Source organism: Fukomys damarensis, unplaced genomic scaffold, assembly GCF_012274545.1.
Source record: "Fukomys damarensis isolate Sample0158 unplaced genomic scaffold, DMR_v1.0_HiC HiC_scaffold_14, whole genome shotgun sequence".
NCBI lineage: Eukaryota > Metazoa > Chordata > Mammalia > Rodentia > Bathyergidae > Fukomys > Fukomys damarensis.
Window position 1 is genome coordinate 9730125 of NW_022900926.1, and position 16695 is coordinate 9746819.

Consider the following 16695-nt stretch of genomic DNA (forward strand, 5'->3'; position numbering starts at 1 on the left):
TTTTGAGACAGGGTCTCACTATGTACTTGGGACTGACCTGGAACTCACTATGCAGCCCAGGATGGTCTCAAACTCACAGCAATCCTCCTGCCTCAGCCTCCCGAGTGCTGGGATTACAGGCAGGCGCCACCACACCTGGTTATTTCTCAACCTTCTTAAGTAAAAAGTCACCTTGTCCCTGTTTGAATGTTCTCTTTTAATTCTCTCTAAAAAGGTTTCTGAGCATAGAGACACTTAATTGTATTCTGTTCATATTTAAATAATTTCATTTATGTTTAGGCTGCAGTTTGACTTGAAATCAGTCCAATGCCTTGTATACTTTAGGCACTCAATTCATTTCTGAAGTATTATTCAAGTCAAGAATATCTACAATTCAAATCTTGACCTTCTTCTGGTTTATACTATCATTTAAGTGTTTCTGAGCTAGAGACTAAAAGGATTAACTCAAGAATTTTAACAGCCAAGCTGCTGGTCTTCATGTCTGTCGGAGATGATATTTGATAGTGTAAAATGCTGAACAGGCAAAAAAGGAGAGGTCCCTCTAAACAAAACACATATCAAATCTGTTTTCAATAAGTGGCTGCATTTATTACCTCTTGTTTAAGGTCACTGTTTGCATTTCTGTTCCTTCACTCACTGAAACATAGAGCCTGGGCTTAGGACAAGTTAATTATCCATCCTTCTACTTCTTATAAGGCTTTGCTAACGGCAGCAGTTACTTAACAACTAAGCACTATATGTTTACATTAGGAGAATCTTGGCTTCATGTTTCCAAACATGTCGTTGAATTTTTCATGTTGTTTCTATAGACAGTCATCTTCCTGTGTGTTCATGGTACCACTGTGTGGATGTTCTGCTATCATCGCTTCTCTGTTCTGAGTGGACTCAGTTTTTAGCATCGTGTCCTTCTCCTGATGATCTTGTGGCTTTATCTTTTGTTGTGAAGGAATTGTAGTCAGGCTGCTAACAAAGCACTGTGATTATAATTTTTGCATTAAGCATCGCATGTGGGTTTGCTTCCATACTGAAGAAATACTGCTTCTGTTTCCCAAAGATATACTTGTGTAATTCCTTTAAGATTTGCTTCCATACTTTGTAACTAAATGTTCGGTTGGATAGCGAAGATCAGAAATCCCTGGCTATATTTTGTTCAGCTTTAAAAGGAAATGAGTGTAGGGTTTTCTAGATATGGCTTTTCCAGAAAGTCATCATGTTCAAGGATAAATGCATGCTCATAATAGAACACTTAGAATTACAAATGTCTCAAGGATATTTGTTAATTTTGGGAACAACTCTAGCTATAACTGGAACATGTGAACATGTGACACTCATAACCTGATAAATTGGAAAGACTTTCACGTCAAAAAATCATTCCCAAGTTGGTTCTAAGTTTGTTTGTTCCTTTCCTGTAGGATGAGGTTCATTTGATTGAAGGATCTACATCATATGGTGACAGTCAAAAAAGAAAGGAAAAGGGTAAAGAAACTTTTCTCTTTGGCAACTACATGAAGAATGTTGAGAAACCAGGAGCAGGCTGATTTGCCCAGAGCAAAATGCTCATTTATAAATCCAGGAAGAAGAGGAAAGGACAGCACAGAACTCTAAGTGTTGTGTGCTGTGGTTCCTTTGGAGCTTCTGAAATCTGGCCCTCAGCACTTCGTAACTCATGTTTCATCTGACATCACCGAAGTTATATTATAGTTTAAAGCGTTTTTGATTCAAAAAGAAGCATGAGAAATCTAGACAGAATACAGACTGCAGATTCACAAGCTAATTCTTATAAAATCTTTTTTTCACATGTTCTCTAGAATGGTAGACTTTGGAAAAAATTCAACGTTTTGCCACTCATCTTTATAAAATGTCCACATAGTTATAAGTGTCATATGCTATCTTTGTTTTTAAATCCTAGACAGAATAGCATCAGATTCTGCAGCTTTCTCATTTTTCATTTCATTTATAATCTTTACACTTCAATGGTAAGTGAAGTCACCTCTTTATAATTTGGGGTGAAGATCACTCTGACAGTTATTCAATGCTCTCTCACCTTTTACTGTTTTATTATTTTTTTTTCCAGTACTAGGGATAACATCCAAGGAAGACGAAACTATATGTCCGTTCAAGCCCTTTTTTGTTGGTGTGTGGTACTGGGTATTGAATCAGGGCCTTCGTACTGAGCTACATGCCCTGCCCTTTTCTTAATTGCTTTATTTTGTGACAGAGTCTAAGTAGGTTACTAAATTGCCCAGGCTGGGATTAAACATGCAAGCTTCCTGCCTTGGCCTCTCAAGTAGCTGGGATGACTAGCACATGCCACCACACCCCGCTGAGTGCAGTCCTTTGCAAAGCTTTATTTTAGAAGGAGGATATATAATTTGGAAGTGTCTAAACTTGCTATCTTGGTAGAATATGCCTACATAACTGCTGAAGACCTGTTAACCATTCTTCTTAATACTGTGTGATATGGGGGTTCTCTCTGCAGCCATCAGAGGTGACTTACATCATCTTAGAGGTGGTATTCCATTTTTATTCACCTGTCCAATTACATTTAAAACATTAAGCATATGTTAAGAGTAAGCAATTACTCGACATGGATAGATTGTTGTAGTTTTTGCTGCTAGAAACATGACTTGGTTTTGGTGGTAATGTAAAGGTGAAACTATTCCACATAAAGCCAAATTAAGTGTCATCAGGGATGTTCATATGAAAATATGGTTAGGTTATAAATTGAGATGTGGAAAATATTTGTGTACTGGAATTAGTTAAGAAAGTCATAGGAATGAAAGTATGTGTTTGTATGCTTGAAGCAAAAATAGACAAAACTATATAACCTGGCTTTATGTCTTACTAGTTATGTGAAATACAACAAGCTGGTTTCTGCATTGGTTTTTGGTTCCTGTCATGACAGAATATGCAAACTTGGCAGTTTAAACCAATGTGAATTTAGAATCTGACATGAGTCTCATGGGCTCTCATACAGTCCACTTTCTTGACCCAGCTTCTGGTACCACCTGAATTCCTTGGCCTGTGCTCTAGTCCATCTCTTACCTTCAAAGTCACCAACAAGTTGGATCCTTCTCTCACATTCCATCATCTCTTTCTTTCGTCTTTTTTTAAAGGACCTTGTGACCACTGAGCTCTCCAGATAACCTAGGATTATGTTCGCATCACAAGATTTACAACTAAGTTATATTTGCAAGATCCCTTTGCCATTTAGAGAGATGCAGCCATTGGCTCTGAGGAGTAGGGTATGGGTGACTTGGAGAGGCCATTACTCTTTCTGTCCATCCAGCCCCTTTCATTTCTCATCTACTACCTGTCTCATAGAGTTCTTGCTAACAGAAAAAATATTCTGTATGCCAAACTACATTGCAAAAAAGTAGAAACTAACTAATAAGAAAACGTTATTTACAAATGGAATATTGGACTATGGTTTTGTTTTGAAAAATCAAGTTTAAAAGAAGCAAAGCAGAAGTACCTACATAGGGCAGATGGAAAAATTCAGGCGAGTACGCTCTCTGAACACCTCTTTTGTCTTCACTCCTTCCTCTTCAGTTGTTTATTTTTCATTTGAAGCAAAGAGCTATAGTAGAAAAAAAAACTTTCATTTAAGAATATATAAGTTTAAAATAAATATCACTTTTCCAAAGGAAAAAGGGGGGCAGTGCAGAAAGGGGTCGAGCAACATAGGCAAAATCTATGGAGATATCAAAGAAGATGCAGATGGAGAAAAAAAAATGTGAATTTCCTAACTAGGTCACTAGTAAATTTCTGAGGTGATCATAATAAGGTGGTGGTGGGGTGATACATAGACTGCAGGAAATTAAATAGAGAAAGGATGGCAAAGTAATGAACAACAGAAGATACAGTTTGTTCTTCAGAAAGTCCCTAGAGAAGGACAAGAGTGGGCAGTATATAAGCATGAAAATAGCTGATGCTATTTCATTGGGAATAGCTAAAGTTGGATGTGTTAAGTGACTCTGATCTGTTGAGCGCATTCATGAAGCAAGATCAGAAAGTTTAACTCTGTCTTTGATATGTTATTCTACATTGTCAATATTGTATTTCTAACTCCTCATCACTACAAATCTTCACTATTATTCCCCAAATGCTTTGAACAAGTGATTTATCCCTGTCTGTAATGTCATCAATTGGAGAATGTCCAGGTGGTTCTTACCGTGGTAATTACAGAGGTACCAAACAAAGGCAATGCCAGGTATTTCTCCGGGGTGGATCATTTTTAGAAGGCAAGCTTTAAACTGTCACATTCTTGATTGTCTGCGATTCACACCAATATTGAGCTCTGTGATGGTTTCATTGAAAGGACTGTCATGTCCTGCGGAGGATGCAGACTACCTGCTCTTTTGCCAGTGGCAGGTGCGAAAGCCACGCTGAGTGGATGACTTGGTCACAGGAGGCAGGTCAATCTTTTCAGACTGTAGATCGCTTCAAATGAGACAGAAGCGTGTGAGGAGAGAACAGATGTCAAGGGCAGTGCTAAAGACAAGGAAAACACTTGCTTGGGTTTTCCCTGCACCTCATATTGTGAAAAATGATAGCAGCCTAATGAGGCATGGAGCACTAATGGCGTGGATAAGCAGAGGGAGGACCTAATTCATTCCGGTTTGGATTCCATTCACCCGTGCTCCTAGACTAAAATTTTGGGACCTTCTGGGCCAATAATGCCCTGTAGAAGTGATAATTAGTTATTGATACATGCTTCTTGACTTCAGAATACAATATAGGGACAGCAAGAAGCAGAGTTAACCATTTACCAAGATAATTAAGAAAAAACATTAAATGTTTCCTCTAAGAGCAAGCACTAAATCACTGCTAGCGGTAATATTACCATGTGCTAGAGAATTATTTGTTTATGGAAATGTGATATATTAGTAAACTTTTCTTATTCTAATTGTGAAAATCTCCAAACACAGGAACACTGAGGAAAAATCCCACGGACACAGACTCACCTGATACCCATTCCCCTATAAGAATTAATACACAGCTAAAAAGAAGAAGAAGAAGAAGACTTAATTTCCAGTTCCCTCTAGATCAGCTCTAAACACACCCACGTACTCTTTTGCCCCTAGATTATTTGAAGGCAAACTGATGCTTTCTCTATGAATATTTTGTTATTCATCTCTGAAGATTGTGACTTCTTTGTAAACATTGCTTCTCCTAAAATTACTGCTATTACTACTTCAACATTAACACCTATTCGGTCAGTATTTAAATCATCACACTAGCTTCTAATTTCTTCCTGAATAGTTGTTTGACTAAATCAAAGTGTGTACCGAAGACACATATTACCTTTGTCTGGTTATATCTCTTAAGTCTTTATCTATGACCCCATTTTTTTAACCTCTTTCCAATTTATCTTTGCAAGAAAGTGTGTTGTTTATTCAATAGTTTTCGCGTTCTTATTTGCTGCCAGTAGTGCTGTTCACATGCTCTTCTACTGTATTTTATGAAAATTCTTAGTTCAATTCTGCCTGTCTCTGATCTAGCTTCCCTTTTTGTGGCATGATCACTTTATAGGTCATGTCTAGCATCCTCTAGTACACTTCCGGAAATATCTGAATGGCTGGCCTTAGTGTACCTTAGTGGCTGCTGCTGGGCGTAGTGAACCATAGGTCAATTTTTACAGTAGCCACCTCTTCCTGACAGCAGAAATGTGCCATGTACCACTGCAACAAACTGCAAGTTCCTTTTGTCACACTGTGTAATTTCACCCTTGTCCTTCCGTCTCAGGCTTTTTTTTGGTTGTTTCTTGCTTGATAAAAATTTCTTTCCAAATGCTTTGCAACCAACTTATCCAGCTCTGTGAGAAATGGAGTATCATTTTATTTGTCTATTAACTTCAGAAGAGCTGAAGAACTCTGTTTTTCTGAGCTAGAAGTTGAGATTTGCTTTCTTGTAGAGTGAGGTAGGAAAAAAAAAGTCCTTCCAACATCATCTCTTGAAGACTTAGGCATTCATTTAACCACTTTAAAAAACAATTTCCACAAATAATTGCAAATGTTCTCTTCAAAGAATTATCATTAGTCATCCAGTTAGGTCATTATTTCTTAAGAATTCTGGGGTGGTAGTGTAATTCATTTTCCAATCTATTAACTTCACATGAGTTTAATTTGAGTATTAAAAATCTGTTTTAATTGGGAGCAGAGTGTTTCTGTTTCCCTTACGACCCAAGAGACACTTACTTTGAGATGAAGTAGTGCGTTTGTGAACCTCCACTTCAGTTAGCTCACACACAGCAGATGAAACCCACACTTGGTGAAGGAGGGTGAAATAAAGTGGACTGCATGTTCTGATTGGCGGACAATTGCAAATCCTTTTAGTATGCAAAATTATTCTAAATGAATTTGCCTGCAGATAGGCTATATGGACAGGCCAGCTCCTTCTGAGCTCCTCACTGGGTTATTTTAGATGTATTGATGTAAGTAAGAAGCTCTCCCTGCAAAATAATAATCGCACACACATTTCCAGGTAGATCGTCAAAGTTGAAAGCACTATTTTAAAACTTTTATCATTAGAGCTTAGCTACACTTTGGGTCCAGTACCATTTACATAATTTACATAATTTTCTTATCAGACGATCTTCAAGGTCATAACAACCAAATACTGAGGCTTTTGCAGAAATTGTCCCTGAGGACTAAGAGCTTGGTTACATGCAACTGAACTGGGATTGAGGCTTCGCGTCAGTTTTCTATTGGACACAGGCTTTCGATGATTTCTGTACATTCATCCCACTTCTCCGCCCTGTTTCCTTACACCTGCCTTTCTCAGGTTCTAGACTTTCACCTGGGCCACAGTCCACATGAACTCTGGGGGGTCCGAGCTTTGCTCCCCTTTGTCAGTAACTCTCCTGGACCTTTCAGAAAAATGCTGAAGTGCTCTCACCCCTTTCTCCTTGCTGTTACTGGATTCTACTTTATGTCTGTTTTCTCTGGAACGGTCACAGGTGGAATGGCTGGCAGTTACATGAACTATAACCATCAGTTCCAAAAGAAGATGCCATGTGCACATCTATAAATCCCCTCAGATTACTCCAGTGGGTACTAAGCTCAAAAACTCATGCTTTCCATGATCCCTTCAGATTCCAACATTGGACAGCTCGTATGACTTTAGGTCTGTATAGATAAATATGAAAATGTGACATTCTATTAAAGCCTAGAATACAGACGTGTCTCAGTTATTGAAGATGGCATCATAGCACGTGAAAATGGTAACATCTGTAACATGGGCAAGAGAAAAGATAGAATACTGCAGAATGTATTTCATAAAAGTGGCTTTGTTCTCTGGGCAACTCTTTGCTACTGCAAGTTCACAAATAACAATGTGAGTAAGCAGCCGGAGCTGAACATGACCACATGCTGTTCTCTCAATAGATTTGGAAGGCAAAGAGAGGACAGTGTAAATCAGTCCTACTTCTGTAAGAAGGAGAAAGTGTTGTCTTCCATACCGAAGGTCTTCATTAATATTTTTATGACTTTTATGGCAATGATCCCATAGGAAACAGAGGTCCGATGACCTTGTTGCATCATTAAGGAACTGCACTTTACACTGGCTCTTTTACTTATGTGTGACACTCGAGGGTCCTGGTGAGATGTACAAAGCACAGAAATCTTTTGTACCATCTTTCCACATCTGTGTTTCTTCTGAAGGCAAAGGAACTAGCATGGAGGGATTCTCGAGACTTGAAGCAATGGATTTGTTTTTAAATCCCCATTTAGCAATGTGTGTGCTAGAAATTGGTGCTTCTTATAAAGCTCACCCGCATGGGCTCTATGAGGCTTTCACAGGATGGGGTCTGGAGTGCTCAGGGCTCCGCAGTTACTTGGGGCAATGAAGAATTCTTGATCCCAGTGCATTGCCAGCATCATTTTACCCTAGGCATGATGTGGAAAGGATTGGAAAGCCTTGTTCTTTGCAACAATGACCATTGTTTGCTACTCCCTCTTTTGGGACTGAAAGATTCTTCTGGAAGACTATTCTTTAACTAGACAATAAATGAGATCACGGTCTTAATACTTGTTATTCAGTGCTGTAGAGATGAAGTAATTCCACGACAGTTTTTCAGATGACACGCAGATGAGGAGCTAACGGAAGCAAAAAGAGAAGTCCCCTTTGTTGTAGTAAAAATCTCAGGTATTTGGTGGTAATTTAAGAGAGATTTTTGGATGTTTTTCAGGCACTAACTTTATAAAAAAGTGCCCTCTAACAAGAAAACACCTGCACATCACATATTGCTGTATTAGATTCATTAAATCCTAGCAAACTTTGTACGTCTTATAATGGGGTGTTTGCTTTCCTTGTTGTACATCGTAAGAGATTAGGCCTTTATTCATCAAGAAATAAGGTATCAAAACTCATAGTGTTAAAGTTTTTATGCTGAAAATACAAGAGACAGTTCATAAAAGTGTCAGAGAGAGCATTAAGGAGCTATCTTCTTAGGGCCGTTGAAAATTTGTAGTACTTCGAAAATCACTGTTAAAAATGTTCCCAGTCATTCTCTGAAGCCTTCAAAGAAAACGTCTGTTTAGTGTGTTTTTCAGTAATGCTATTTACAACACTTTAAAAAGTTTATTCATAATACTACGTGCCAACAAATGTAATTAATTTTGCCTGGGATGTGAAGGAACCCATAGAAAATAAATGAAAGAGGGATATTGTCTTGAAAGGGGACTCCTTTAATGTTTTCCGTGGCACTGGCTGCTTTTCCATGTCACTTAATGCTGGTGTTATATTGAATTACAAAAGAAGTCTGTGGGGTTGCTTCAGAACTTTTTTTCCTGCATTATTTTTCATCTATTAATCTCGAGCCAACACAGAAGCTCCTACATCATAAGTCCAAATTGTAGCTCCAAGTAAATTTGGCCTCTTTCTATATCTACTTGCTGAGCTGCTTTCTAAACAAAGTTCATTTTTCATAACTTCCATGTATCTTTATTTTTTTTTTCTTTCTGAGTCCCTGGGATCTCTAATAGCCTTTCTGATCCCTTTTTAATTTTTTGATCTTTTAAAAACTATCTCCCTGTGCACTTTCTTCTGGAAGGAATGCTACAGAAAAATACACAGATTTTCTCTTCCAAACAACATGCAGTATTTTGTATTCATTATCTCATTATCTCTTCCATGGTTTGGTTTTGGAAAAGAAACATTAGAAAGCATGCAGCAAAAGAGTTTCATTTTCTCAGCTCGTGGGGGTGTAATAAGATATGCCAGTGTCTACCGAGATTCAAGCTCTATCAGAAACAGAAGTGGTCAGTGTTCAAGTAATAGCAGTAACATGGAGGTGTATGGTTTTGGTTATATAGGTCTGATAGACATCAAATACTCACCATTTCAAAAAATAATCATAAGAACGACTGTAACATATTTAATGATGTAAGAGCTATAGTCCCCACCCTGTAGGTGCTCACAAATTCACTTTCTTTGTGATTTAGGATCTTGCCTGGAATACAGTGGGATTACCCACAGTGAAGACCAGACAGTTTCATATTTTATAGTAGAGAGAGTTCTGCCTGTGCATTTTATGTAATGATCCAGTTGGCATCAGTGAAATCTCCCCATAAGAAAGTTTCACGTGCTGAGTTTTTGAATATAAATTATGTAAAAGTAATAACTCTAATGAACAGTACTTAAAACATTGCAGTTGATGGTGAATGTTCTGTCTTATCCCTATGTTTATTCTCTCTCCCTGACACTTATATTAATTTTATTTAAAAAATAATTTTATTTTAAAAACAAGACCTTCATATTAACTCATGTAATGTAGAAGGATATTGGAATGAAGTAAAAGTTCTCTTTACTCTCTGATTCCTCATTTTCAAACCACAGAGTTGACGACTTTAGTATGTGCATGTACAGGGGACCCTCGACTTACAAGGTGATCAGTTCCTGAGGGTTACTCGTAACTCAAGCAAGTTGAAGTCAGTACAGCTGAGATCTGGATGTTTACCTGGGTATGCGCTATAGATAACAAGAGGCAGATGAATCTTCCATTAACCTAATTAACCCATTTGTTCATATGTTTGCTTCATGAATATAAACTCATCAACATTTCCCACCTATGAAGCTATTCACTAAGACCGGTCAAAGCTTATACCAGTCTTGGTGAACTGATGGCATGCATGCTGCATCTGGCTGTTTGTTACTGTTGAAAGCTCTAAAAGGTTTGCCATCACTGGCCAATACACGTAAAAATAGATGTCTTGGCTCTTCTTGTCTCTGCTGGGATTAATCAGATGATCTCACAAAGGAAGAAGCATTTGGGAGGTCAGTCAACAGTGATTTATTAACAATCACACAAGTGTTTCATTATTTTAGCCACCAGCTTTTTCATAACTGTGCCTGAAAGGAAAATACTAGTCCTAATCTCCATCCCTGGAAAGCCAGTGATTTCCCCACCCCTAGCACAACACGTGCCCTCATGCAAGTCCAGCCCTCAGATGATTATGACCCCAGGCACCTGTGCCTTTCCTTGACTATCTTTGTGCCTTTCACGCAGCCACCACGGTTCTCAACATGCACCACACCACAGATACTCAACATGAATTCGTGAAGATCTCATCTGGGACCAATGAAGCACATGGCGCTGACTTCTGGAGCATTCCTTTCAGGAGCCCGCCTGTGTCACAGGGGCCCTTTAGTCACTTGGTAGTGGAGTGGTTCTGTCCCCTGAGCTGGCCTTCTGGTTATGCTCCCAGTGACCCCAACCCCAATGCTTAGTGCTGTCAAGCCCCCCATGTCCTATAGCATTTACCAGTCTCGAGCTTGTCCTACTGCTTCATTATTTTGTACTTTTCATGTCTCATTTTTTCCATATATTATCAACACGGTTTTGGTGGGGCAGGACTTAAAGTGTGTATTTCTACATAGGGCGTTGCATGTAGATGCCATTCGGCAATGTTTGTTCATTGTTCTTTTGGAACTTCAAACAGTGTTGGTAAAGATGCATCCACGCCCTATCAGAAAACATGCCAAATATTTCTTTTTTAGATTCCCCAAATTCTATGAAGTTTTGAGGATGGAAGATTTCAACATTATCTTCAATTGTCGCTGTAGACTTTTTCAGTAATGATACTTCTTTCTTCACACTTAGCTCTTGTAAAGAAAAAAAAACCCTTTATTTAGGTATGTTCCAGGTGCAACCAATTGTCTGCATCTCACTGGAATTTCTTCTCTGTTGTTTCTGTTTGAGGATGTAGCCGAATTGACATTATTTACTGCTGGGTTCTTTGCCAGGTTCTTTACATGTTACCTCATTGAATCTCAACCATCTCTAAGTATTGTGCTTATTCTTGACTTTAATTTAGAGGAAAGGAAGATACGAGTTGGGAAAGTAATCTTCCCAGGTTCACATAAATGGTGGCCTCACAGTTCCAACACAGATTGTGTCTCCCAAGCCCTTGGTTGTTTTTGTTGTAACACATGAAGTCCATTTAAGCCATACTCATGACAAATCGAGTGAGATAAATAAGCATGTTTTCCAAACTGTGAAGTACTGATCACATGTGTAATTTCTATTGCATATTTTATTGTCCTTAATATCTAAAATGAATAAACTGGTATGCAGCAGAGGCTTTCAGTGCTAATGGTTACAGTGGTACTTCAAAACTTAGGTGGGATGATGGCAATGATTTGCTGGAGAATTAAAATCTATCCTTAAACCTTTGCTTTTAAAGTCCTGGTATCTAAGCGAGATAGATACATTTCTTAGCAAAAAGTTATTAAGTGTGAACGCACAGTGGTAAAAATCATTTCACAGAACTTAACAGCGTTACCGTCTAAAATTAGAAGTCAAAATTGCTTGTAGCGTTTAACCTTGAGCTGCATCTGACATGAAACAGTGAGGCTCCTTGGAACTCAGGTATTGTCCCGGTTACCTCCCACCCAGGTGTTCCAGATCGCCTACGTGATTGTGAAGGCGGCCAACTCCCCTCGGCCGGGAAACTGGATTTTGGAGCGCTCCCTGGATGACGTTGAATACAAGCCCTGGCAGTACCACGCAGTGACGGACTCCGAGTGCCTGAGCCGCTACGGCATTTTCCCCCGCACCGGCCCTCCGTCCTACGCCCAGGACGACGAGGTCATCTGCACTTCCTTTTACTCCAAGATCCACCCTTTAGAAAATGGAGAGGTAAGATGGAAAGACGCCCCATCCAGTACAGTTGATCCTGCAAAGGAGGCCTCGCAGAAAGATCGCACACATCAGCAATTAATGTCAGGGAGATGTAGAAATGGGATTTAGCAGAAGACCGTTTAAATGAGTTATTAAATGAAAAGAAAAACCCGCAATGATTAGAATGTTAACTGCCTTCATATGTCGCCTATCTGAAGCAAAGATCACAGAATGGGAATGGGTTTAAGTTAGAAAGTCGGCGACTAATTTTACATAGAAAGAGATTTTCCTGACGATGAGGGTTGCTATGATTAAAGGGGACTCGGGTCCTTGAAGAAACTTGTCCCGTTATGTGTACTTTGCTTCCAAGATGGGGATGAGAGAGGAATTTGTGAGGTTATAAAATCTACATGAAAGGACCAAATAAAAAGACGCTGTCCTGGATGTTTCTGCTGTCCTACGGAGGACTGTGTAGGATTTTGGGCCCCTGTTGGGACCTTCTGGGACAGTAACGCCTGGGGCTTCTTGGGTTCTCAGCTACGTACAAACCAAGCCATATGTGCAATCCGAAAGTGCTCTTACCCTGGTGTGTTTCGCATCTTGTAATTAAGGTTTTAGAGGTATTCATTAGTTTTAAACCACAGATCCAAACTGTGACTTCCTTGTCGTTATTTGTTTTTAATCAAATTTCTTAAGTTCTCTATGGCTTGGCTTCATCCTCCATGAAGTTAAAACTGTTCGTTATCTTATATGATTGGCAGGATGAAGACATAAATGATATTTACAGCATTAATGCCAATGTCTACACTAAGGACTCTTAGCATTAACTATTTTTGTTCTTATCGTTTCTGTTATAATAACAGTAACTGCTATATTTGTCTCTATCCAAATCTTGTTTTGCTGATTCTTGAATCCTCTCATGCTTCTTACTAACCCTTCCTAAGTTGCCTCACCTTTTTATGTGGCTTACCTACTTAAACTCATACTCCTCAGCTGACCATGGGGTTTTGGCCAGGACGACCTATCATAAGTGGAAGAAATGGTATTTGAAAGTGTATTTAACCTACCCAGACTTCTGAACATCGTGGCTTAGCCTAGCCTACCTTAGCACGCTCGCAGCCCTTACCTTGGTCCACTATGGGCCAAAATCAGAGCAAAGCCACTTATCATGAAGTGATGTGTGACCGACGTAGTTTATCGAGGCATGGATTAAAAGTGAAAGCAGAAGGCCGTGCGGGTAGAGGAGACACCGATGAATACTTTGTGGTCATCACACAGCACATCAGGCACACAGGCTGACCACACAGAATGCTGCAGAGTGTCACTCACTGCGACCGTGTGGCTGACTGGGTCAGTACTCACTCCCACTCCAGCATCGTGAGTATAGATCACACCACACAGAGCAGCCCAGGAAGAGGCCCAAATTCATAAATCAAAGTACATTTCTACTGAATTCAGTTTGCTTTCTCACCATTTGAAAAAAAAATAAGTTGAACCCTCATAAGTCGGGGACTATATTCATACAGATATTCTTTTCTTCTAGCCCAACATCTGAAGCTAATACCATCATTTCCTTTTCTTATGGGAGTGTAGATTGAACCTAAGCCATTTGCAATGAGCTATATCCCTGGGCCCATTTTTTTAATTTTTGAGACAGGGCATCACTAAGTCTCTAGGTTGCCCATCCTGGGCTTGAGCTTGCCATCCTCCTGCCTCAGCCTCCCAGAGTGTTGAGATTACAGAGGGCACCAACATGTCAGGCTTTGTATCACCTTTGACATTCTCTCTTTCAGGAATCCCACATTCATATTCCGCCGTGCCTTCCCCACAGCAGTCAATATGGAGAGAACCCCTAAACGTTGCTGGTAGAAACTTAGGTTTTTGACATAAATCTGTCAGACTCCCTCTTGGCTACTTTACTGTGTGAATGTTTAGCAATGCCTTGCTCTTATTTCTAAATTCCATGTTCAAAAATACCAGTTTTTGGGAAAAACATTCCAAATGGAGCTCTCGGCAAGAGAACTCAGTCTGCCAAAGGACACAGAGTCAGATGCAGAAAGTTAAACAGCTGCTCCGTCTGCTCTGTGACCACAGATGGCCCACTCCTGGCCAGAGGATGCAGAAGTAGGGCACGCAGAGAGTGTATCTGTGTGTGCGTGACTTTTAATTATGGTTTTTCTGGGTCCAGTGTTTACCCAGAATTAATAATTATATTTTAAAGCTGCTGTGTATTTAAACTATGCTTCAAGTCATAAATTGGTTGAGCCATTTAGAAGATCCCTGGGGTAGAAATGTGGTGTTCAGGTTGGTGCAAACCCCTGGCCATGCGTTGTGTCCCTTGTGTTAGTGGGTGTTCTCCTTCCTCTGGATGTGTCCACCTGCCAGCATGGGACAGACAGAAATTCGCATTTGCTGCTTGTTTCTGGGCTATATTCTTTTCATTCCTACACAGCACTCACTAGAAGCCACTCGGTGATGGTGACTATTAAAGAAACCTCAGTTTTTGTCTGTGACAGATTTCTTTAATCTGTATCTCCTAGCACAGAGGCTGAAATAAGAAACGGAGAGTAATTCAAAATATTTTCTATAGAATGACAGAATTTAAGAATAATAATTAAATCCAAGCTTCTCCTTGACTACTCATTTTATATAGTTTATTTATTTTTTTTAAGAAAAAACAGGCCCTCTTAGGTGACTTTCAGATCACCTGCTAACAGCTGAAATGGGAATCCAGGTTTCCTGATTGGGGGCAAACGTCTGTTTCATACTCTGGCAAAGAGTAGAAATGGATTTAAGAAACCACGAGGTGGATAACTGCGAAACTTGAGGATGGTTAGAGCAGATATGGAGACTTGTTACTGCACCCGGTATACACAGAGTCCTATCCCGAGGTATCATCTCAAAGAAAAACATAAATGAGAGAAGTCCCAGGTTCTTACCCTGGGTCTCGTTCTTGATGGGGACCATAAGTGGGCCAGTTATCTGTCTGAAATTGAATATCTTTGGTAGATTTGTTTAATGTATAATTTGTTTTAAGGCATCTTCGTATTCTAAAGTAACATAGCTTGGGCTATCTTACAACATTTGGGGAAATTCTAAATGTTCTGGATGCTGGTCCTTAATAAATGTCAGTCTCATTCATTAGTTTTGGCAGTTTTTATTTGTTTGATTTCAGTACTGGAAATTGAATCCAGAACTTTTTAAAAAAATTTTTATTTTTTGACTTTTTATTTTTGAGACAGGGTCTTGCTAAGGTGCTCAGTTTCCCAAGCTAAGCTTGACTTGTAGTCCTGCTGTCTCAGCCTCCCAGAGTACTGGGATTACAGGTGTGTGCCACCATGCCTCTCTTTGTCAGCTTTTAGTTTTAAAATTATGTACTTGTGGATGAATCCTGACATACAATTATTATATATTAATGTTCAAAACATTCCAGAAAAGTGACTAAAATAAAACAAATAAATATACAATCTAGTAAATAAAATATGACAGTAGATGTAGGGACCAGGATGATAAATCACCCTAACCCTAAAATGAATGGAAGAGGTCAAGGTGAGATGACTTCTCCTACGGGTAAACCAGCAGCAACCCGGTATTTCAAACAGTTCAAGGCTGATTTATCCAGTGTTAACATTCGTGTATTTCCCATAATGTTTGTATGTTAAACTAAGATACATCGCCGGATTTACCTCCATTTTTGTAGCATATTGTCTTTAGCGGTGAATTTTGTTTGCAGGTTTTTTTGTTTTGTTTTGGGATATTTTGTTGTTGTTTTCTGATTTCCTTTGTGTGGAGAACATAGCTATTCAGTTACTGTCTCTGGAGTGCTTTTTCTCTGATGTTCTTAAAGATTTTTATATTTGCATTTAAGTAGTGTTACTATGATCTTCCAAATATGCATTGCACAGTATACCAGCCACTAGCCATATGTGTTTTAATCTAAATTTCAGTGAATTCAAATCATGTGAAAACTTGGTTCTGTAGTGGGCTGGGCACATTCCAAGTGCTGTTGGGCCTCAGACTTCCACACTGGACCGTGCAGAACACAGCAGGGTCATCAGTACAGGGCTCTGTCAGTCAGGCTTCTGTTCATATCCTTCTATGGTCTGGCTTGGGTGTGAAGTGGTTTCGTACATCTGCTGAGTGATGTCTTTCATAATTTCATGAAATAATTCACCCAGCGGCTCCCTAAATATGGCTTCCTCTCTATCCTCTTTTCCTCTACAATTATAGTGAAAAATGAGTTGGAACTTCTTTTTGTAAACACTATGTATCTTATACTTTTTAGTTTCTATTATTTTGTATATTCTAAATTTTTCTTCTGGTATATTTCTAGTTCATTAATTCTCTCAAGTGTGTGAAAATATATTCAAATAATTCACAATATTCTAATTTTTTGCATTATATTCTTTAGCTTTCAAATTTTCATATACATGTTTACTGTTTCCATTATATTGCAATCATGTCTATTAAATTTTTAAATAATGTAATTTATATTAAAATTTTCAATATTTTATTTTTATCTTCTTGGCCATAAAATAACAATATTTAAGAGTTTTTTTTTTTTTTTTTTT

General features: G+C 38.9%; 1 protein-coding gene across 3 annotated transcripts in view; it reads left to right on the top strand.

Moving 5' to 3' along the window:
• Lama2 (laminin subunit alpha 2) overlaps nt 1-16695 on the top strand; it is a 563701-nt gene that overhangs the window by 163979 nt on the left and 383027 nt on the right. For all 3 annotated transcript variants that reach the window (XM_033763224.1, XM_033763225.1, XM_033763226.1), the window contains one exon: nt 11900-12142. In XM_033763224.1, the coding sequence (XP_033619115.1) occupies nt 11900-12142 (243 nt within the window). The remainder of the gene's footprint in view (nt 1-11899; nt 12143-16695) is intronic.